The sequence below is a fragment of the Eleutherodactylus coqui genome, chromosome 1 (genome assembly GCF_035609145.1).
Source record: "Eleutherodactylus coqui strain aEleCoq1 chromosome 1, aEleCoq1.hap1, whole genome shotgun sequence".
Taxonomy (NCBI): Eukaryota; Metazoa; Chordata; class Amphibia; order Anura; family Eleutherodactylidae; genus Eleutherodactylus; species Eleutherodactylus coqui.
Window position 1 is genome coordinate 351,177,584 of NC_089837.1, and position 25,127 is coordinate 351,202,710.

Sequence of the window (25,127 nt, forward strand, 5' to 3'; positions counted from 1 at the left end):
GGACCTTACAACAAAATGATGTTTCTAATTAGACGTACATGCCTCATTAATATAACCTTGAATTTGAACTAATACTCTTTCATTCTGTGTATCTGTAACATCACATCTGAGCGGCCACTGATATAGCAGATTAAGCTAGAGCTCTATTTGGGAACATCTGCAATGGAAGGTGACTTTGAAATCTTAAAATTAATCCTAGGGGGAAAAATGTATAGTTGAATTGAACATAATTACATTTTTTGGTGTCTTCCAGATGATTGAAACAAATGATATTTCAGAAGAAAAAAATAAAATGAAAAAGACAGTGGAAGGTATATTTTTATCTGAATTTTGCACTTCATGTTGCCTCCTCTTCTGTTTTTGTTTTTGCTTTAGACATTTCACTCTGTTACACTTTGCTTAGCCATGTTGTCCCACATAATTCTAGTGTAAAGGCCATTTCACCACAGGTTTTTGTGGCAGTTTTTCATACGTTTTTCGAGTCAAAGCCATGAAGTGAATTCAACAGGAAGGAAAAGTATAAGTTCTTTGTTTATATTTCTTATATCTTTTGATACAACTTCTGCTTTTGGCTCAAAAAACTGCTTAAAAAATGCTATAAAATCCTGTGTGTTAAAATTACTCGAAGGCCATGTTCACACGGGTGGGTTTCCTGTGCGAAACCTCAGCGCAAAAAAAAATCAGCGGCATCGTGTGCCAGCGGCGGGCAGGGAGCTGCAGGGGAGAGCGGGCAGGAACGGAGGGGAGATCTCTCTCTCCCTCTCTCCCCCCCGCTCTCCCCTGCTGACTGCCGCAACTCACCGCTCCCCCGTGCCAGCACCCAAACCTTTTCTCTCGAGCAGGCAGGTACTCCCTAAGGGCAATGCTCGCTCGAGCAATTGCCCTTAGCGGGTATGCTCGCTCATCTCTACTCTTTACAGATCCATGGCAGATATGATAGATCCATTTTCAAACAGCATAACTAATCCTGGTGGACTTCATTAACTTATAATGGATCTGTCAGGTGTCCGTCAGGTTTCCAGTGGCAATAAAAAGGATGGAAACTACTCTTGCCATCAAAAGCCAATGGTAAGGCAGCACCAGTGTATACAGAATCTAAGAATGACAGAGCAGCCCAGTTGCCATGGCAACTACAAGCAGGTGCTGATAAGTCCTTGGCTTTGACCACAAAAATTTGACATAGAACAATGAAATTTCACAGTTATTCTACACAGTGCATAATTTTTATTGGGTTTTATAATAAACAGAAAATAACAGAAAGTTGACAGATTTGTTGCGTTAGAATACAATTTCTGTACTGTGACATACATATTCCAAACATGCAATGCGTTGCTGAATAGTAATGTAACTGATGTTCCTTCTTAGAAAATGACAGAAAATAGTTGCCAGGTTAATGCAGTGCGCCACTTGAGGACTAGATATCAACTATGAACCAGAAACTAGAAACTTGTGTGTACTACTTGAATACTTTTACGTTATGGCAAAAGGGTCTATTAGGGAAAGGAAGGGGTTTAAGACATGGAGATACTTGGAAGGGTGGTATGTGGAGGGATTTGTATACTAGTTAGTTGAGGGATGATTTGTCAGGCAAATGTTCCATTTGGATATAAAGGGATCGAATGTTCCATTTTGGACTGCCAGCATTTTTTCATAGGTGCAGTTGAATGAGACAATAGATACTATTTCTTTTATGGTAGAAACTTCGGAGCTTTTCCAGTTGCGTGAGATTGTAAGACGGGTTGCGTGTAGTATATGGCAGATAATTGTTCTTCATTCCAATAGGAAATTATCTCTCCCTAGCTGTAGAAGCGCCAAACCAGGTTTGTTTTTAGTTGCGTAGGGGTGGAGTGTTTTTATCATTTTAAACACCTTTTTCCATAGGGTGGAGATTAGGGGGCAACTCTAGAAAATATGAAGCAGTGATCCTATATGTCCACAGTTTATCCAACATTTAGGGGATGCCATGCTATAAATGTATGAGAGTTTTAATGGAATATAGTACCATCTGACCAATAATAGTACTGTTCGTGGTGGGATGCACATGCTGTAGATTTTACTGCCCATTTTAGGGCGGTTTGCCATTCTTGTAGGGAGAATTGAGGTCTGTTTCCCATTTTCTTTGGAAACATGTCATAAGAAAAAAATTTGTAGACTTGTTTAGTACAATTCTTGTACTGGTTAGGGGTATTAGATATTTGGTCTTCTAAGATCATTGGAATTTTGATTTGCATGGATGGGTGCATGCGAAGATGTTTTCTTATTTGGAGGAATATATAAAATTTAGAAGAGGGAATTTTATATTGTTCCTGAATTGAAGAGAATGATAGCAGTTGTCCATTATAGTAAAAGTCTGCTACCCCTCAATGCACTTCTGAATGCAGTGTTGCGACTTCAGTCCATTCAAAAAGCATTCATTTGGTTGGGCAGCAAACAAGGCATCAGCTACTGCAATTGCAGAGAAGTGGAGGCAAATGTGGTTCCCTTGAGATGCTACTTCAAATTAGAAAACAGATAATAGTCTAAAGGTGCCAGATCAGGTGAATAAGAAGAACAATCCAGCACCTCGAAGCCCAGGTCAGCCAATGTGCTCTTGGTGATTGACCCTGTGTGGAACAAGACATTGTTATGCAGGAACACAACATTTTGGGTCGACTTTCTGCGCCATTAAGACTTTCTTCATTTTATCCAGAAGTGTTGTGTAATACACAGCCGTGATAGTAGACCCCTTTTGAAGGGAGTTCACAAGCCATATTCCATCTTTATCTCAGAAGACAGACTCCGTTACCTTGGATGACAACTTCTGCACTCTGAACTTCTTTGGATATGGGGAACCACTGTTTCTTCATTCTTTTGACTCAGGATCATACATAAAAATCCATGTCTCATCCATTGCCTCCAGTCAATAGAGGAAAGTATCGGCAGCCTGACAAAAATCCCTCATATTTCCCCAGGAGGCATGCACTTTTGATCTGCTAACAAACATTTCAGTACCCACTTAGAAGATACTTTCTTTATGTTTAGATGATCATGAATTATAGACTTAACTGGAAATGTACAGAGCCTCAGCTATTGTCTTAGCGGCAATTCTCCAATCTTCCAAAATCATCGCCGGGATAGCGTCTATGGCTTCTGTACCATGGGAGAATTCCCAGAGTGGTCTTCAGCTTTGGTGTTGAAGTGGATGGTTTTAAACTTTGCAACCTAATTTTTCACTGTGGAGTATGAAGGGCACTTGTCACCTAATGTTTATACCATGTCATCATGAACTTCATTACTGCTCTGTTCTCCTCTAAAGTGAAATCTTCTGTAGAATTCACGTTGTCTTCAAACTTACATTACATAAGAATGGCATATAGTATCATGCCAATATTTGCTCACAAAGTATTGCAAAAATTGAGCTCTGGAATGATATAACTGTCATTGATGTGAAAAGAAATGAAAATCAAAAACACAAGGATATATCAGCACCCCCTGTATATGACACCTAAAACTGATCCTACAGAGGCATCTTATGTTCATCTTGACAACCTTCAATATTAAGATTAACTGGCCTGTTCTGAGATTTACCTGTAGATTGCGATCCATTGCTCGGCCACTATTACATACATGTTTTGTTTTATTGTACATTTATCAGGGAACTTGGAAAGATAGAACATTTGACACTTGCTAGAATGATTATTTTATTGAGTTTGGTAAAAGGACAGAAAACACTTTATTACCATATATACTCGAGTATAAGCCTAGTTTTTCAGCACATTTTTAATGCTGAAAAAGCCCCCCTCAGCTTATACTCGAGTGAGGTAAAAAAAAAAACGAACAACAAAAATCCCGCAATACTCAACTCACAGCCTGCGTCAGTGTCCCAGGCACAATGGTCTCCCTGGCAGTGCGGCAAGCTGCTTGAGAATTCTCCCCGCTGTCATCTCACTGCTCAGCTTTGAATACCCCGCCGTCAGATCTGTGTAGGTAAGCGCTGCAATTGTATCGAGCGCCAGCCATCACTGAATGGCTGTGATTGGTTTATCAAGCGCCAGCTGTAATTGGCTGGCGCTCAATTAAATCACAGCGCTTACTTACACAGTGCTGACGGCGGGGGAATTCAAAGCCAAGCAGAAAGATGACAGCGGGGAGAATTCTCAAGCAGCTTGCCGCACCGCCGGGGAGACCATCATGCCGGGGACACAGACACCGGCTGGGAGGTGAGTATTGCATTTTTTCTTTACCTAGTATATACTCGAATATAGCTAGGCTTATACTCGAGTCAATACGTTTTACCAATTTGTTGTGGTAAAACATATTGACTCGGCTAATACTCGAGTATATACGATATATTGCATTTTTATCAAATAGAAAAATTTCCCCCGCGCTCGTGGGTTCCAGCAGAGATAGAGGACACAATGTCCATAAATAACTTTAAATGATTTATTAGTTCCTTTGCTACGCGTTTCTGCGGGCTTACCCGCTCTCTTCAGGCATCAAGGTGAAGCACAAGGTGGTGAGCAAATTGACACTGCACTTGTACACTGTTTCAAATTATTATACACATGCCATTTTTCCTTGGTTTTCCAAAACAGGCAGTATGTGTAAGGAATTTTTTTTTCTCAACAGTTATATTACAATGTGGATGTTATTACAAGTGGTAGTACTGATAATGGTGATGGCTTTATTTATCATTTGAAATGAATACTAAATATGTTGTTCCAAATTGCTATGCAGAATTCAGTTTTTGAACACATAATGAAATTCCTATAATTTCCACCATAAATCTGCTATGTTATACATGCACTCATACTTTTACAAAAAATAAACACATAAAAAAACAAAGATTTCCAAATTAAGTTACATATTGATATATGAGCCCTTCTTTGCTATGACCTTAACAATCCATTGAACTTGTAAGTCCATGTATATTTTCTGCTTGTATTTCATTAGAGGATGTCAGTATTGCCTCCCACAGCTTCTGTGTTGAGGTATACTGACACTCACTCTCATACATCTTCCTTTTAAGGTTGCCTCAAAGGTTCTCAGTAGGATTGAGGTCAGATGAAGGTAGCCAAACCATGATGTTATTTCCTTTCGTGCCCATAGCAGCCAAGGAATCAAGTTTTTCTGGCAGCATTGGGATGCCACATTGTTTTTCATGAAAATTATTTCACTTTGGAAAACATGATTCTTCTTTTTATACACAGAAAATGCTGGGTTAGAAACTCTACATATCATTCAGAGTTTATTTTGATACCCTCAGGGAACCTAAAGGACCTACCATCTCACTTCCCGATACTTAAAGGGGTTGTCCCGAGGCAGCAAGTGGGTCTGTACACTTCTGCATGGCCATAATAATGCACTTTGTAATGTACATTGTGCATTAATTATGAGCCATACAGAAGTTATAAAAAGTTTTATACTTACCTGCTCCGTTGCTGGCGTCCTCGTCTCCATGGTGCCGACTAATTTTCGGCCTCCGATGGCCAAATTAGCCGCGCTTGCGCAGTCCGGGTCTTCTTCTTTTCTGAATGGGGCTCCGTGTAGCTCCGCCCCGTCACGTGCCGATTCCAGCCAATCAGGAGGCTGGAATCGGCAATGGACCGCACAGAAGCCCTGCGGTCCATGAAGACAGAGGATCCCGGCGGCCATCTTCAGCAGGTGAGTATGAAGACGCCGGACCGCCGGGATTCAGGTAAGCGCTGTGCGGGTGGTTTTTTTAACCCCTGCATCGGGGTTGTCTCGCGCCAAACGGGGGGGGGGTTTAAAAAAAAAAAACCCCGTTTCGGCGCGGGACAACCCCTTTAAGCCCAAAACATCACACTGCTGCCTCCTTGATGATATCTCAGTCTTGTAGGAACAGGGTGGCTATTCACCAGCTATCCAGAACTCCAGCAATCAGGAACATCCACATAGCACGGCATTCATCAGCAAATAAAACTTTTTGAAAATTAGTCCATGTATTTCTGAGCCCACGGTAAACGCTTCTCTTTGTGAGCCATAGTTAGGGGTGGTGGAACTACAGTGCTATGCAGAAGGATCGTGCATCAAGATGTTCATGACACTCTGGAGACATCAGCACCTTCAAATACTTGTTTGCTGCTCATCAGTGGCATTTTTACAACTGCCCTTTTAATAAGATTAATTTGTCTGGCACAAACTTTTCTCATTAAGCCTTTATGAGATCATATTTTCTAGTTTTGTGAATTACCCACATATCTTTTCACAGTTCGATGATTTCTCTTCATGAAATATCGATTGTTTGCCTGCCTTTTGCAAGACATTGGACTATTTCACACTTTTCATCTTCAGAAAGGTCTTCCTTCCCTTATTGCATGAGAACCGTGACTTGTTTAATAATATCAAAATTACTCAAAGGGCAAGAAACATCACGTCTGAATACCCTCATTAAAATCTAGAAAAAAGATAAAACTGCACATAGCAGTATAAAAATCCTCCGCGGCTCTCGACTGTTATTGATAAAGTATTTAGTCTTAATCCAAATATAAATAAATCTGAAAAAAGAAAATATACCAAGAGCATGGATAGAGAGATGCAACCCCCATCCGCTGCTCTGACAGTCAGGGAAATAGAATACAAAGCGGTTCTGCGCACAAGGTGCCTTTCCCAAGCATAATGGACACTGTGATAGAGCCCAAATAAATAGTAAAACAAGTTACAAATTACCTGGAAGCAATTGTGACCGTACATGGTGGAGCAGTGGGACGCCGGGCGCAGGGAGAGCATCACTGTAGCATCTCAGCAGTGTGACGTAGGTCTGGCCAACATGGCTGCCATATGGAACGCAACGTGTGTTTAAAAAAACTGTGCATGCACAGACAGGGATGTGGTACTATCAAAGCCGTTTGTGGCTGTAATATGGAACTCAGGGTGTGTTTCAGTCTGTGCGCATGCGTTTTTATACTCATTAAAATCTAACTTTTATTGAATTAGATTAAAATATTAAAATGCATAGGAATTAAAAGTACAACCCCCGCCTAGAAAACCTGGGAGCGCTAAGCCACCTATAATATGAATCAGTGAATGCTGCTCCAATATGCTGTATACTGTGCTTTATAGAGCTCTCCTAAATAGCTAGTAGCTATATAATATATCAAGCAGGTCACTGCTGTAGACTCTGCCTAAATAATATCGCCAGGTCTCCATTTTGGGGGTATATACCTATACATTCTCAATCCAGTTTTCCCATATGTTCATCCTTAATCGTCTTATCTCTTACCACATCACATATACCTACTATACAGCAGGCTCCCATTGCCTCTTCATCCAATTTTGAATTCAGGGTTTCCTAGGGGGCTTTCTCTTTCTGCCATTTTACAATGGCACCATCTGCTGGCTAAAGCCAGTACTGCAGTACGTGACATGCCGGAGAGGCCCCCGACAACAGAGCGGCCAGTAATATACAGTAAGAATACCCTGCCAGACGTCTTCTGACATTGAAGCTGTACAGGCTGCAATCATAATGTCTTCAGACGTCAGACAGTGGATTGGAAAGGGTTAATACCAGTGTACCATTAATTGCATCCATTTTTCAGAACAGTCTAGTCTTCCAATGAGAGACCGGAAAAACTCCCTAAGAGGATTGAAGCAGATGATGATGAGGTTGTATGTAACAGCAATGAGGAGGAATTGCAAATATGCAACCTACCCTTCCATACATTAAGTGAGACTCTAGTATCAGTCCTCAAAGAAGGACTGACATTTACTTCTTTTCTTACATCCTCACATTTAGAACTGGACAAAAAATTGCTACGTGAGGAGGCGCACTGGATCTTCTGCCTTAGCAGTAAGAGCCCTTTAGGCCTAAATGAGGGATTTTGTTATTCAGCATTCACTTGAAACTAGCTTTTGGAAATACTATTTAGCCACTTCTGTGAATTGTATAACTTGTGTACGGACATTTGGAAAAAAAGATGTATTAGTGTAACATGCCTCACTCCCTTAATATAAGAACTTCATCTATTTATTCAACACCTTGAATATCCAATCAATAACCTACGGCACTCCTTAGATAGTGAGCATTGTAGGATCCCTTTTCAGAGCACCTAGGCCACAAGAAAGTTTTTTTTAAAGTGTGGACTTCTGCAAACTTGGCTTGCTTTATAAATCGTAGTATCTTGCTGAATTGCAGCCCTGGACAAATAAGTCTATGGCTGGATTCACACGAACGTATATCGGCTCGGTGTGAAAACGTTGTCCTCATCTGCGAGGGGGGGGGGGAATGTAAGAGCCAGGAGCAGTGCTCTGAGCTCCCGCCCCCTCTCTGCCTCCTCTCCGCCCCTCTGCACTATTTGCAATGGGGAAAGGCGGGACAGGGGCAGGGCTAATTCTCTGAACTTAGCCCTGCCTCCGTCCCGCCTCCTTTCATTGCAAATAGTGCAGAGGGGCGGAGAGGAGGCAGAGAGGGGGCGGGAGCTCAGTTCCTGCCCCTGGCTCCTGCATCCTCCCCCCCCCCCCCTGCAGATGAGGACGACGTTTATCGGCTCGGCGTGAAAACCGAGCCAATATACGTTCGTGTGAATGCACCCTAAGTCTGATTTTTCATGTAATGAGCATGCACCACAAAATGAAATGAAAAAATATCAAAGTCCTAAAGGGGCACACTGGGCATGCTCAGAAAGGTCAAACTGCCATTGGCTGAGCTGATTACATTATCATACATTGGGATTGGCAATGTAAGAGGGAGGCACTCTGTATGATTGGCTTAAAGGAGATGTCCCGCGCCGAAACGGTTTTTTTTTTTTTTTAACCCCCCCCCCGTTCGGCGCGAGACAACCCCGATGCAGGGGTTAAAAAAACCACCCGCACAGCACTTACCTGAATCCCGGCGGTCCGGCGTCTTCATACTCACCTGCTGAAGATGGCCGCCGGGATCTTCTACCTTCGTGGACCGCAGCTCTTCTGTGCGGTCCACTGCCGATTCCAGCCTCCTGATTGGCTGGAATCGGCACGTGACGGGGCGGAGCTACACGGAGCCGCTCTCTGGCACGAGCGGCTCCATAGAAGACTGCTGAAGACCCGGACTGCGCAAGCGCGGCTAATTTGGCCATCGGAGGCCAAAAATTAGTCGGCTCCATGGAGACGAGGACGCTAGCAACGGAGCAGGTAAGTATAAAACTTTTTATAACTTCTGTATGGCTCATAATTAATGCACAATGTACATTACAAAGTGCATTATTATGGCCATACAGAAGTGTATAGACCCACTTGCTGCCTCGGGACATCTCCTTTAAGGACCTGTCGTGCATCATTAGGTTTCTCTCCATTGGCTGCTCAGCATGCAGTGTCTCTCACTGCTCAGTCAAATGGGAGAATCACAACCTCATGTTATATAACGGCTGTCATTTAAGTGGGCACACCTCTAGTAACCCCAGACCCTTGAAGATGCCACTACATTAGCGAAACATGTTGGAGGGGTTTCTATGTTTCTTTTAGCCTAAACACACAGACCTGGCGATATTATTTAGTCATTAGTCTGCAGCAGTGACCTGATACCTTATATAACTAATAGCTATTTAGGAGAGCTCTATAAAGCACAGTATATAGCGTACCGCAGCAGCATTCAATGATATATATTATAGGTGGCTTAGCGCACCCAGGTTTTTTTTAAATTCCTATGCCTTTTAGTTTTTTGATTTAGTTCAATAAAAGTCCGATTTTAATGGGTGTATGGGTGTTTCTTGTCCTTTGGGCAATTTTGGTGTTAATTATTGTTAATAGGCCTGGGGTACACTGTGAGGCACTTTTTGTATACTTTATTATTTATTATTGTGGAACATTCTCTTTAAAGGCACGATTAGTACCCAGATTATCACTGGAAACATTGAATTCAGCTGATAATTGTCCCGTATACACATGGCCACTGTTATGGCACGGAGCAAGAAATCATTCAATTGTTGGAGTCACTTGGTTTTTAGCTGAACTAAAAACCAAGCAACTGTCGGCCAGTGTAAATAGACAGTCGTTTAAGAAGGTGGTCCGGAGCGATCCCCAAGCCGCTCCACCTCCATTCACAGGAAGCACAGGAGTGATAGTTGAGCAATAGTTGGTGGGATGGCTGTTGTATGCTTATGCACCAGAGAATTCTCCCGTGTTTAGATTGATACTATACCTCTTCAATGGAGATGAGAAATAAACACTTTCTTTTAAAGACTAAAACCTAAATGCTCATTTTACTGAAACCCTATTAACATTTAACTCGTATAATAATTTGGAACATGGTATATGCAGACACTAATATCAAGTAACAGTCTGGACTTGACAGCTGCTGTGTTGGGGAGCCTGTCTGAGATGTGAAGTCAGGCAGTGCAGTGTATAGTATTCATTCAGCCAAGACCTATGTAGTCTTTTATTTTCCAGGCACATGGGTTAACATTTATAATCTTTAAGGTAATATTACTTCACATTCTTATAAGTAAGCCTTCTTATTAGTCATTTATGACAACTTGTAAACCAGGAGTTACCACAATTTTAATTTTCTCCTTTTGGGTTTAGATCTGCAGCTCAAACTTAGTAAAAGAGACAAAGAGGTATCATCCATGTCTACTCATATTGAATCTCTCAGAGCTCAAATAAATGGTAAGTTTACATATTTGGTAGTTCCTCACTTAAAGAAACATTGCAGTTTTGAGTATTTTCTTAAAGTAGTATTCCCATGTTATCAATTTACCAAGTCTTAGCGGTCCCACCTCATCAATTTGTTATTGATGGGGGGTGGTGCAACCTCTGGATTTGATCCTGAGAATTCAGGGGACACAGTGCTAGCACAGTGCGGCATTCCCTTCACTGTCTTTCCCTGCACAGTTGTGCCCGGACCATGCACTATGCAGGGAAGTGCAGCATAGCCATGTGTCCAGCTGCAATTTTTTTCAAAGCTGGGTAGCCCAGAACACTGGGGTAACTACAAGGGATGCGGTTGCACCTAGGCCCAGGAGCCTTAGGGAACCCATAAGGCCTCTCTTCTCCATAAAATGAGCCCAGTACTATGAGTAAAGCATCGTAGTTTAATACTTAGCATTACATTTAGGTAAGTTTCAGTAGTCTGAGCTTGCCTGTAAATCAATAACAGTTTGTTTAGAATGTTATATTAGATCAAAGGCGTAACTTGAAGCTTCACCAACACTAAATTCGTAACAGATCCACCCATCTATCATGTGCCATTAATAATTCCCCATTTATAATTCTGACGTCTTTGGTTATTGTAAAGGTGCTCATGGGCTCCTGGTCCCAGTACCTCTGCACCCCTATAGCTATCCCCCGAGTTAGAGTCTCAGTAACAGTAAGATCATGGATTTTCTTTCCATGAGACAGTTGAGCTTTAAATAATTGTACTTAGAAGGTCTCCAAAAATGGTTTAACTAACAAGCCTGACAAACTTTCCCTGTATGGCGGTTGGCATGGCCTGTCTGGGAAGGAAATACATTTTTAATTCAATAAACTCCATATAGCTGATGAAGAGGTAAGTTAGGCTTAGGGGTGGAGAATCTCACTTTAAACTGGTTCTAGTTATTTGTAAACAGCATTAGGTTCCATTTTGCAGTGACCTATAATGCTATGCCATCATATACTGTAAGACTACCAGCAGTGTTTATAGTCATACATTATTATTATTATTTTTAAAGCGCTAATACTTCTATGGCGCTGTACAAATAATGAATAGAGTTAGGGCGTTTTCACACTAGCGTTCTGCTTTCCGCTTTGTTGATCCATCGTGGGAGCATCAAAATGGGAAAAAAATGTTTTTATTTTAAAGCCCGTAGAAATGTATTGAAACGTAAGGTATTCAGTTTCACTCAGTTTCTTACTCTTGGAACTTGAGGACAATCTGCATTACATTTCCAGTTTCGTCTGTTTCCTGCTTGGAGTAGGTGGTGGTGGTTCTTCAATGAATGTGGCTCAGTGGTTAGTACTGTTGCTTTGCAATGCTGGGGTCCTAGTTTCAAATCCCATCAAAACCAACATCAACTTTGAAAAACTCCATACAGCCGTCACCCTTGGTCAGATTTGAACCTACAATTCCAGCAGTGCTAACAACGAATCCACCACACCTTGTAACACTGTGGTTCTAGATTCATGTCTGACTATGGACAACATCTGCATGGGTTATATGTTTTCTTTGTGTTGATTCTTGGCTTTCTCCCAAGAAGGGTAGCTCAGTCATTATCTGCTGCCTTGCGGTGCTGGAATTGTAGTTTCAAGTTAGTTCAAGGGTAATGGCTGTATGGACTTTTTCAAAGTTGATGTTGCCCTTAATGAAATTTGAACCTAGGACCCCAACATTGCAAAAACCTTGATAACCACTGAACCACATTCATTGAAGAGTCACCACCACACTGAAAAATGGATGCACGTGTAAAACTTTACAGATGCTTTCTATTTCATTTCTCTTTTTAATAAAACTGGAATAGTCGAAAAACTCTAGTGTGAACGAAGCCTTACACTACATTGCGCTATATATAAGCTGCAAATTTGACTATGCATATAACCACTTTACATGTATTTAAAATAGCACATTATATCCTTAAATGCTAACATATTTTATTATATAGTAATCTTTTCATGTATTCAACAGCGCTTGAGAGCAAATGTAAATCGGGGGACAAGAAGGTGGATTCATTAGTAAAGGATAATAAAAAATTGGAAGTGGAATTAGAGGCCTTTTCTAGGAAGTCTCATGATGCAACAGGCCAATTTGTCTTGATCAGCCAAGAATTGCTGAAGAAAGAGAGGTGAGTGAAACTAAGCTTTGACAGCAGTTTCTTGTACTTAAACACTGAGTACAGTATGGCTCTTATAGGTTACTTTATCCATTTATGAGACATCAGTAGAATCTTCCCCCTCACATGTAAATAAACAATATGCATATAAAACATCACATCCCAATCTCAGAACCTAACAATTATACAGACATGAGTGGCACCACAGAGACGCTGATTATTGTTTCCACCAGAAGAAGTCTGTCAAACATCATTTTTGGCAGGAAGTTCCTTCCCCCTATGGTCCGCTTACACAGGTCAATGACTGGTTAAATCTTTCCAAATTATTGGCCCATGTAAAAATGCCCAACGCTCAGCCAGCAAATTCGCAAACCCTTGTTTGCCTTTGTGGCCTCATGTCCACAGCAAAAATGGAATTTTAAAAACCGCACGGGTCTCCCCCGTGTGTGATCCGCACCCATAGGGAATCATTGGGCACCCACAGGTAATTAAATACCTGCAGATGTCATTTTCCCCCTTCATTTTTGTGCGGTTTTCCAGCACGGATGGATCACACGGCTTCCATGGAAGCCGTCTGGATCCGCGGTACAGACGCAGCTGTCACTGCATCTGTGGCGCGGGAAAGCAGGAGTTTGAAAAAAAAAAAAGGATGGCGCGGCGCATGTGCCCAGCACGACGTTGGCGTCCTGAGGACATCTGCCGTGCAGAAGAAAGAAGATCCAGCCCGCACGGAGGAGAGCCCCGGAGCGTCCGCACAGGTAAGTATATTGTATTTTCTGGCCTCATGTCTGCGGGCCGGGTGGAATCCGCTGCATGATTCTGCACGGCAAAACCATGTGGGCCCATGGACATAATCCTGAGTGTACCTTTTATGTGGGTATAAAAGTAATCATTTGTCAGCAGCACATTGCAAAATGCAAACTGTACAGGGGCAAATGATCGTATTACTGATTCAGCCCCATACAGTGTGATTGACGCACTTAAAGAGAAATTTAGCAATCGACATGCTATATTGTTGATCGCTGCTTCGTACAGGCATATTATCTGTAGGAGGGTCCTGAGTGATCTACTGAGGTGCAGAAAATTCATATACACCTCATATGTTGCTCACTACTATAATTGATTTAAAAAAATTAGAAGTCACCTTGAAGTTCTGTGACCAGTTCAAATGTACTCTCCCTTCAGCCTTGAGCTTTTATGTGGTTTATGTGCTTTTATCATTTACAGTATGAGATACATTATCCAGTATGTTTTAGCCGATATGTTGTAGTGCTATTTGTTTGTCATTATGACGTGTTAGAAATAAAAATTGAAAAAAAGATACGTGCTAATGATGGCCAACAGACACGCAATGACTATAGGACACCACTATAATTGCACTGATACATTTCTACAATTCAAAGTGGCTTGAAATGGTAAAGGAGTTAATAATATATACAATTTCAGTCTTCAGTCTATAGTTTCAATTTATTTATTTTCCAAATATGTTTAAAGTTCTTTGTTAATCAATGTTATATCTTTGTAGGTATCTGAGCTTCATTTCTGATACACAGCTTCAAATCACTTGCTTCCCTGCACACAACCATAGAGCAGTAATCATATTCTAGTCCCCGCTAGAGGGAAGTGCACGGCATATAAGTTCAAACAGTTAGCTTGTAAATAAATAATAGCTGTGTAAATTTGGCAACTATAGACAGGAAGATTTTTATTTTTCGACTAGATAGTGATAGTGACTGCCCGTACGTACAGGAACCTTAAGGCTGGGTTCACATGGGGTGGATTTGCCGCGTAAATTCCGTGCGGAATTTCGCCACGGCAAATCTGCATTCGGCCGCTAATTCCGGGATTAGCCAGCCATGTGGACGAGATTTCTTAGAAATCTCGCCCACACGGGAGGGCAAATCCATTGCGGCTAAGCCGGCAGAAGCCGCTGCTGCGGCGCAGATTTGCCGACTGCAGCATGTCTATTTTTTTTTTCCGCTGCGGACGCGCTCTCCTCTTTGGGAGCGCCGGCCGCAGTGGAAGGGCGAGCGGTCGGGCCGCTTTAAAACCACCGTGCGTTTTGAAGCAGCGGTTCTCCCGGTGGAGATCTCGCGGTTTTTCGCTGCGGCCAAACCGAGGGATTTCGGTCGGGAATCCGCCCCGTGGGAACCCAGCCTCAGGCCGTTCACACCAAAAATTTTGCCGAGCCTCTACAGTCTTCTCTGTCCCCTATCTCTCTCCTCTCCTGCCCCAACCTAGCTGCCGCACATTACAACACCACTCTCAAACATGCATTGGATGAAGCCCCCCCCCCCCCCCCCCCGTAACCCAAGCCATCCAATATAGACCGCGGCTACCCTGGCTCACGCCTCAAACGCGATTCATTCAGCGGTGCTCTAGGTGTGCTGAATGGCTGCAGAGAAAGTCTCAAAAGCCCGCAGACTTTCTCCACTTTAAGTTCATTCTTAGAACATACAACCTTGCCCTCCACTACGCCAAACAAGTCTACTTCACCTCTCTCGTCTCCTCACTATCCCATAACCCTAAATGACTCTTTGACACTTTCCACTGCCTTCTCAGCCCAAAACTGCAGCCCCTCGTGACAGATCTCAGTGCTGAAGAGCTGGCTGCTTACTTCAAAAAGAAAATTGCTGACATCCGGCAGGAAATGACCTCCAAATCCCAGACTAGCCCCGACCCTAGTCTCGTCAGTACTGCATCTAGCTCCTGTTCACTCTCTGTACTTAGACCAACGACAGAGGAAGAAGTCTCCAGACTGCTCTCCTCCGCTCGCCCCACCACCTGCGCTAGCGACCCTCTTCCCTCACACCTCCTGCATTCCCTCTCCCCGGTGGTCATCTCCCATCTCACCACTATATTCAATCTTTCTGTGACCCCTGGTATTTTCCCCATCTCATTCAAACACGCTATCATTTCCATGCTGCTAAAGAAACCGACTCTTGACTTGACTTGACTGATGCTGCCATCTCAAACCTCCCCTTCATCTCCAAACTACTAGAACGCCTGGTTTACTCTCGCCTTATAAACTATCTCTCAGAAAACTCTCTTCTTGACCCTTTACAGTCCGGCTTCCGCCCCCTACACTCGACAGAAACTGCCCTGACTAAAGTGTCAAGCAACCTCCTGACTGCGAAATCGAGGGGCAGCTACTCCCTACTGATCCTCTCCGATCTCTCTGCAGAATTTGACACTGTCGACCACAAACTTCTTCTCACTATGCTTCGCTCCATTGGACTAAAGGACACTGCCCTCTCCTGGTTCTCCTCCTACCTATCCGACCGCTCCTTCAGTGTCTGCTTTGCTGGCTCCACCTCCCCTCCTCCTTCCCTTGCTGTTAGGGTCCCCCAGGGCTCGGTTCTCCGCCCCCTCCTCTTCTCCATCTACACAGCCCCATTGGACAGACCATCAGGAGATTTGGTTTCCAGTACCATCTCTATGCTGATGATACCCAGCTATACACCTCCTCCCAGGACACCACAGCAACATTCCTCCAGAATGCCACCGACTGTCTGTCTGCTGTCTCTAACACTATGTCCTCTCTCTACCTAAAACTGAACCTCTCAAAAACTGACCTACAGCTTTTTCCGCCCTCTACTGACCGACCTCATCCTGACATCTCCATCTCAGTGTGTGGCACCACCATAACTCACAGACAGCACTCCCACTGCCTTGGGGTCATATTCGACTCTGATCTCTCCTTCACCCCCTACATCCAATCTCTCTCCCGAACCTGTCAGCTGCACCTCAAGAACATCGCTAGAATACGTCCTTTTCTCACTGTGGACATGCTAAAAATAGTCACCGTTGCCCTCATCCACTCTCGGCTCCATTATTGCAACTCACTGTACCCCCTCCAATCCATCCTGAATGCGGCAGCCAGGCTCATCTTCCTGTCCAGCTGCTACACCTCTTCCCTGTGCAAGTCACTGCACTGGCTGCCCGTCAAATACAGAATACAATTTAAATTCACTACCTTCATCCACAAAGCGCTCCACAGCACTGCCCCGCCCTACATTGCTTCCCTCATCTCAATTCACCACCCAGCCCGCGCCCTCCGCTCTGCTAATGAAATCAGACTGAGCACCCCTTTAATTCAAACCTCACATTCCCGCCTCCAAGACTTCTCCAGAGCAGCACTTGTCTTCTGGAATGCGCTACCAAAAGATATCCAGACAATCACTGACACACTAAACTTCAGACGTGCTCTAAAAACGCACCTCTTCAGGGAGGCATACCATATCCCTAAACCAAACCCCTCGGTACTTCGCCTGATAATATGCTACCTGTCCCACAAACTGCAATCCCTGCTAGCCGTAATTAACCGGCACCTGCAGTCATCCTGATTCCGCCACTATACGGCCTGACCATTCTCTGTGTGTATAGCATCCCTCACACTCCACCTCGCCATACCGTGCACATCTCCAGCCTCTTTACCTTCTGTATCACCCCATTATTTGTAGTATGTAAGCTCGGTGGAGCAGGACCCTCACCCCTACTGTTTCCATCAATTGATTACTTCATGTAACCGTTGTTATTTCCCCTGCATTGTAAGCGCTGCGGAATATGTTGGCGCTATATAAATAAAGATTATTATTATTGTTATATTTAGCCCCTGGTGGCAGCCTTGTATATTGAACCAGGTTCGAGAAATACACTCATTATTTTAAAAAAATAAATCAAGCCCCTAGAAGGAGTTGTCGGAATCGAATGAAACTTTCTATGTGTCATTGTAACATTGATATAAGTAAGTGATTACAATATCAGAGCAAAAGGATAATTTATTGCAGAAAACTGAACACTAGCAGGAGGTTCTTGCATCCAAGCTAGAGGTGGCCTAACAGGTTACAAGATGTTATACAGGCGGATACGGAGGCATACAGGTTCTGTATGGTATCCTGCGGCATATCGGTCCATATCTGCTGTAACTGAGCATCTAGATTGTGCAAAATATTCCATTGATGATAAATCTGGCAACAGGGCAGGCCGCGGAAATGTGGCAAAGTTATGAAGGCATCCCTTGCTGGAAAATTCCTCTTGGACGTTCCGCCATGAGAGGCAACACATGTAGCTGCAGGATGTCCGGAACATATTGCTGAACTGTCAGTGTCCTTCTTACCACTACTAGGTGTGACCAACTGTCATATGCAATGTTCCCCCAGACCATCACACCAATAGTGGGGGGCAGTGTGCCCCTCCACAACAAAGGCAGGATTGAGGCACCCACTCCTTAGACTCCAGACACAGACATAACCAGCAGCAGTGCCCAAACTAAACCTGGATTCGTAGCTGAAAATAACCAGGTTCCACTCCGTAGCAGTCCAGTTTCATCATTCATAACACCACTGCAGACGGAGGCATTGGTGGGTGGGTGTCAAAGGCAGTACACATAATGGCCAGTGTGAGACCAAATGTCCTTCATCCAAGCACCTGGAAATGGTTCTGACAGACACAGGTGTGTAACGATGGTGCCACCTGTCTCGGGATGGCGGACAACGAAACAGTTGGCGCTTCTCGTGCTTGTCAGATGATCAGATGATCCTCTCTACTAGTGATCTGTCGAGGGTGTCCTGAGTTCCACACAAACAGTCTCTAAGAGCCTTTTCATAGGCTAAGAGTTGGAACCAGTTTTAGGGCCTCAGGTGACAAGACTGTTCATCCACTCAAATCATGACTCCTCATTTGTATATCTGCCTGAGATGCAACTACATGTCGAGTTTTGCAGCAAAACAACAACTCCTTCTAAGTGCTTGATTTTCTTTTCAAAGAATGTATAAAAATGAATTTCGTAGTATGACTTTTGTTTTTGACACAAAATATATGTAAGCATTAAATGATAATTATTTTGATCATCTTGTATTTCTTACTTTACCTTAACACACCAGGAGTCTAAACGAACTAAGAGCCTTACTACTTGAAGCTAATCGTCATTCACCAGGACCAGAGAAAGACCTGAGTCGAGAGGTCCATAAAGCAGACTGGAGATCAAAAGAACAGAAATTAAAAGAAGAAATTAAGGCACTTAGAGAAAAGTTAATGGTATTGGTGAGTAAGAATAGAATCTGTAGCCGCATTTATTTATTTATTTTTCTTTACTTTTGAAAGAGTTGTAAAGAAACTGATATGGTATATTCAAATGGCAGAATCCACATTGGGTCCACACATGGATTTAGCCCTTCTCAATGGGCAAATCCGTATGCAGATCTCCTGACAAAAATCCGCCATGTGTAAATACCCTTATAGGTGTTCCCATTGATGTTTTAATTGAATATCTATAATATACTTTGTTTCATTCAATAGCTACCTGTCTTAACCTAGTATATTTTTAATTATTAGGACAAAGAGAAATCAGGGGCAGATCAGAGGCGATACTCATTAATAGATCCAGCTACAGAATCGGAGGTGGTAAGATTACAGCATCGCTTAGTCAGCACTGAAGATGCTCTTCGAATAGCTCTTGACCAAGGTCAACAAATGGAGAAGCTAATGGAGGCCATGAGAAGCAGCGCAGAAAGGTTTCAGGTAAAAACTTTACATAGATTTGCACATTTATTTAGGTCCACTTCTGCTTTATTTTGGGTAAAAAGATGGGTTTGTTAAGCCCCATTTAACTCAAAGATGAACGAAAAAATTAGTTCAAAAGATAGAATATAAGAGATCCTGCGCTATCTGGCAGCGAGAGTCGGCTGTCATCGATAGTCGGTCTACCACTGCAACAGCGGGGGTGCATTGGGATAGTGACCCCTGCTGTTAACCCCTTCCCTACTGTGATCTATGTAGATCGCGGCATGTAAAGGATTCACAGAGGGAACGTGCTCCCTCTGTGACGTCATCGGACTCTCGCAATGAAATCGCAGTACCAATAAAAATTACAGCTCATCCCGTAAAAATAAGCCCTCATAGAGCTCCGGCCATGGAAAAATAAGAGTTATAGAACTTTGATTGCAGCGACATAGAAAAATGTTTTTTTCAAAAAAGGGTTTTTAGTGCGGAAAAGTGGAGTCTAAAGTCTAAAAAAAATAAGAATTTTTGTATTGTAATCGTACCAACCAACGGAAAAAATGTATTGTCATTTATGCTGCGTAATTAACGCTGTAAAAAAAAACAACCAAAAATCTATGGTAGAATTGATGCGTTTTCTCTCCCTGCTGTCATAAAAAAATTAATAAAAGTTTTACAATATAATCTATGTACCCAAAAATTGCACCAATAAAAACTACAGTCGCCACGCAAAAAACAAGCCCTTATATGGCCATGTCAACGGAAAAATAGAAAAGTTATAGCTTTTGAAAAATGGAGATGAAAATCCGCCAAAAATCATTACGTCCTTATGCCCAAAATAGGCCATGTCCTTAAGGGCTTATTCCGACGTGCGTATATTGGCCAGGTTTTCACGCCCGGCTGATATACACTGTCTCACTCTGCAGTGCACTGAGCTCCCGCCCTCTCTCTGCTTGTAAACTGAGGCAAGTACAGTGATACCCTGGGTTAAGAGTGCCTCAGCTTACAAGCTTTTTGACTTGAGAGCAGGCTCTCTCACAAATTTTTGCTTTGATTTAAGAGCAAAAACTTGGGTTGCAAGCCTTGCTCTCAATGGGGCAGCCACTGCTGCCGGTGGCCCCATTGAAAGCAATGGCCTGCCGGCAACCCCTGCAGTGATTTTCTGGGAAGGGCTTTAAATATAAGCCTTTCCCTGAAAAATCATCCCTAGCTGTAGTAAAAAAATATATACTCAGGCCTGTCTAGCCGCAGCTTGTTCTCCCTGCAGTTTTAATCCCTGCCTGCTGAAAAGCTTCAGAGAAGTGCAGGGAGAACAATTGGCAGCTAGATGCGTCTGGCCCCAGCAGACAGGTGAGTATATATTTTTTCTATTTTTCTACTACAGCTAGGGATGATTTTCAGGGAAGGGTTTATATTTAAAGCCCTTCCCCGAAAATCACTGCGAGGGTGCCGGTGTCCTATTGCTTTCAATGGGGCAACGTCATCGCCATTGAAATCAGGGTGAGAGCTTCGCGATCCGGACCGGATTAATGGCTTTTCCATTCATTTAAATGGGGAAAATTGTTTTGACTTACGAGTGTTTTGGGTTAAGAGCTCTGTCACGGAATGAATTAAACTCTTAGCCCAAGGCACCACTGTATCAGTATCACAGTTACTGAGCAGTCGTATCTCCTACCTACTTCATATTTTAGCAGTCAACATGTAAACTTTGCATGTTTGGAAACTAAATTAATCATTTGCCAATGAGTAAATTTATGAAGCTGGTTAGAAGCTGCTGTTCAACCTATGTCTACAGTCATGGCCAAAAGTTTTGAGCCTGACACAAAAGTTGGTTTCCACTAAGTTTACTGCTTCAGTTTTTATGATAGCAATTTGCATTTACTCTAGATTGTTATGAAGAGTGATCAGATGAATTGCAATAAATTTCAGTCATTCCTTGGCCTGAAAATTTCCTTAATCACAAAAAACCCATCTCCACTGAATTTCAGCCCTGCAATAAAATGATCTGCTAACAGAGTGGTTCAATACCAGTGCAGAGCTTGCTCAGGAATTGCAGCAGGCAGGTGTCAGTGCATCTGCACACACAGTGAGGCGAAGGCTTTCGGAAGCTGGCCTGGTGTCAAGAAGGGCAGCAAATAAGCCACCGCTCTCCAAGAAAAACATCTGCACGATGTACAGGGATTGGACTGAAGAGGACTCAGGTAAAGGTATTTTCTCTGAAGTCTCCATTTAGACTGGTTGAGACTTCTGGAAGAATGATTGTCCGGAGAAGAAAAGATGAGCGCTACCATGAGTCCTGTGTTATTCCAATAGCAAAACATCCCTGAGACCATTCATCTGTGGGGTTACTTTTTATCCAAGGGAGTAGGCTCACTTACAGCTTAAGAACACTGCCATGAATAAAGAATAGTATCTTAACCTTCTCCAAGAAGCAATTTGGTGATGAACATTGCTTTTTCCAGTATATTGGAGCAAGACAAAAGTGATAACTAAGTGGCTCGGTGAAGAAAAAAAAAAATGACATTTTGGGCCCATGGTCAGGAAACTCCCCAGATCTCAATCCCAGAGAAAACCTGTAGTCAATCCTCAAAGAGCAGGTGGACAAACAAAAACACAGAAACTGTGATAAACTGCAAGCACTAAATAGGCAAGCATGAGTTGCCATTGGTCAGGATTTGGCCCAGAAGTGGATATCCAGTATGCCAGGGCGAATTGCAGAAGTCTTGAAAAATAAGGGTCAACACTGTAAACATTGAGTCTCTGTCTAAACTTGATGTATTTGTCAATAAAAGTTTAAAAACTTAGGAAATGCTTGTAATTCTACTTCACTATACCATGGAAGCATCGGACTAAAAGATCAAAAAACACTGAAACAGCAAACTTTGTAAAAACTAACATTTGTCAGTTTCAAAACTTTTGGACATGACTGTAATCTTACTATGTTATCATTAATGCTCATTGTAGCTTTTTTAAGCACTAAGGTTTTTATTTACTGTATTAACTGAATTAATGTATTTGGTTATCTTTTATTTCTAGGTGACTGGAAACTCAGGTTCTTCCAATGGTATTCATCAGCAAGACAAAGCACATAAACACGAGGTATTTCAAATTTTTAAGGTTTTTTTTGCAGTTCAAAGCTATTGATGATTTATCCTCCAGATAGGTCCACTGCTTGGGACCCCTAATGTGAAGGACCTTGCGGTCAGCCAAAACTCTCAAATTACTCTCCGTTTTGCAGTGGCCTAGTATGGTAGTCCAACTTTCTGCCATTCACCCAAGAGAGAGAGAGCTGCACTACCATACCATGCCTCTGCAGAATGGTCTGCGTTTTGAGACTTTTGGCTGCAAGCTCCATCATAGCAGCTGGGGTTCCCAGGTGACAGACTCCTTAACGCATACCTACCTTATTGAACAATAAAAGATATATCCAACATTGGTCATGAAGGGGTTAAGATGACAATATATGTAAAAATTAATTGAAGTTTCAAGAGCTAACAAAATCTGCTTCTTAGTTTAACTTTAAAGTTTACAAGAATTGGAATATCTTGTATAGTGTGAGCACCAAAATAACCTGCACTTTGTTTATATTTTGCTTAAAGGAGATGTCCCGAGGCAGCAAGTGGGGTTATACACTTCTGTATGGCCATAATAATGCACTTTGTAATATACATTGTGCATTAATTATGAGCCATACAGAAGTTATAAAAAGTTTTTTACTTACCTGCTCCGTTGCTAGCGTCCTGGTCTCCATGGTGCCGACTAATTTTTGGCCTCCGATGGCCAAATTAGCCGCGCTTGCGCAGTCCGGGTCTTCTGCTGTTCTCTATGGGGCTCCGTGTAGCTCCGTGTAGCTCCGCCCCGTCACGTGCCGATTCCAGCCAATCAGGAGGCTGGAATCGGCAGTGGACCGCACAGAAGAGCTGCGGTCCACGAAGATAGAGGATCCCGGCGGCCATCTTCAGCGGTAAGTATTGAAGTCACCGGACCGCCGGGATTCAGGTAAGCGCTGTGCGGGTGGTTTTTTTAACCCCTGCATCGGGGTTGTCTCGCGCCGAACGGGGGGGGGGGTTTAAAAAAAAAAAAACCCGTTTCGGCGCGGGACATCTCCTTTAACCCTTTAAAGGACCAAGCGCTGTAAATATATGGCGCTTGGTTCTGGGCTTTAATCCTGGGCGATAGCAGAAGTATGGCGTGGGATTAAAGCCCGTGCTCCTGCAATCAAGCAGAGCAGCTTGGGACTTTCAGACACAGCCAAGGACCCAGAGGAGAAGGACGAAGAGGTTTTTACTAATGTAACTAGAACAAAAATACTCATTTGTTGAGGAGAAGTAAACTCTCTGGAGTATTGCATAGAGCCAATTAAAATCATTGCGTGTCCGCTAACTTTTGTTGACTTTTGTACTTTGTGCTGTGCTTCATCATAGAGGGGTGTCCCAATTGGAATTCCCTATTTTACTCAAATTGCCATAATAAGGCATTTTATAGGGGTTGTACTGGGTAACACAGCCACTAGATTAGTATGCAATATATCTTAATTCTATTGTATGTGTTCTTCATTTTAGGAAAACCATTGATGTCCACAAGAAAGAATACGGACTTTATACATTTTTGCAAGAATCTTCTTTGTAGTGGGACTGACATATCGGAAAGTCTTGTGCAGTATTCCTGTGTGAACAGTGTTGATTTGTATTGATAGATCCTCCCAGGACAATCATCTGATGGTCACTGCTGTGTTCTGGAAAAAGCTGTAAGCTGGAAGACCAGGAACCATTATTTCCTTACCCGAAATCTTGCTAATGACTTATATAGACCGGCTAGTAGTGCAGACTGGAAACTTCCAATTCTGCGTGAAGCGATGTCCCCACCACAAAGATTTTCTCTACTTGTTGAGAATATATGAACTGTTTAGGGTTTTTCTTGGCATTTGTAATTTAAACACTAAGGGCAACAATAATTATCCACTGGTTTGTCTAAGACCAATAAAGTATAAAGGTTCTATTTAATAAAACCAAGAGCATATCCCTCTGCCCACCCTGGAACTACTAAATAACATGGGCTACAATTCATCATGCATATGGTTTATTAGAACAAGCCAATGTTTAATTAAAAAAGAGGTACATATATTTCTTTTTTTATTGTAAATATCCTATTTTATTGCTAAAATAGCCATTGTCTAACCATACTCAAAAATGCTTCCCGTGTATGTTATAATCAAGTGTATTCAGAAATAACTAGTCAAAATACAGTTAGTTAACTTGGTTCTAGTCGAATGGATATGGATTTATGCCTAATGATATGGAATATATTGCCGATTAATCATGGACATTTTTAAGGTACTTTGTGTTAAATTATGTCTTTGAGTTTAAATCTTACTGATTTTATGTTGCTTATAGAACTTTTGACCAAGAATATTTTATGTTAGATAAATGTCAGAGTTCAATACATGAAAATGTAAGATATGCCTTTTTAAATAAATGTAATTCCTTATTTATCTTAACACAGCAAATTAATGTGTTATCTTAGTTTTCTGGCATGAAACTGGTTCATTTCAAAATTCTGTGTTAACATCGCACATCATATAGGGGCTTTTATTAGCGTCATTATGTGGGATTTTACTAGAACTGTTAAAGGGCCAAAGTAAATCTTACGTGAGAAGATTATAATATCATTCATATATCTATGTATATGTTTCAGGAGGTTATCAGAACTGTAGATATATGATTTATAACAGTGATTATGGGGGGAACACACTCTCTGGGCTTTCTAACACCACAGTCAGCCTCTCACCGTCATGAAATGGCTTACATCATAGAAAATTATCACTGGTGCAAAAAAAAAAAGTCGTTAGTGATATTTAGTTAAAAATGATATGTATAGTATATCCATGCACATCAATTGAAAGCCATG

General features: G+C 42.3%; 1 protein-coding gene across 5 annotated transcripts in view; it reads left to right on the forward strand.

Moving 5' to 3' along the window:
• Positions 1-24,736, forward strand: part of CLIP2 (CAP-Gly domain containing linker protein 2) — a 128,059-nt gene extending 103,323 nt beyond the window's left edge. For 4 of the 5 annotated variants that reach the window (XM_066576778.1, XM_066576793.1, XM_066576808.1 and 1 more), the window contains 7 exons: positions 254-311; positions 10,498-10,581; positions 12,575-12,731; positions 18,605-18,764; positions 19,056-19,241; positions 22,257-22,319; positions 23,783-24,736. In XM_066576778.1, coding sequence (XP_066432875.1) covers positions 254-311; positions 10,498-10,581; positions 12,575-12,731; positions 18,605-18,764; positions 19,056-19,241; positions 22,257-22,319; positions 23,783-23,794 — 720 coding nt within the window. In that variant the 3' untranslated portion in view covers positions 23,795-24,736. The remainder of the gene's footprint in view (positions 1-253; positions 312-10,497; positions 10,582-12,574; positions 12,732-18,604; positions 18,765-19,055; positions 19,242-22,256; positions 22,320-23,782) is intronic. The other variant, XM_066576802.1, reaches the window with a different exon arrangement.
• The last annotated feature ends 391 nt before the right edge of the window (positions 24,737-25,127 follow it).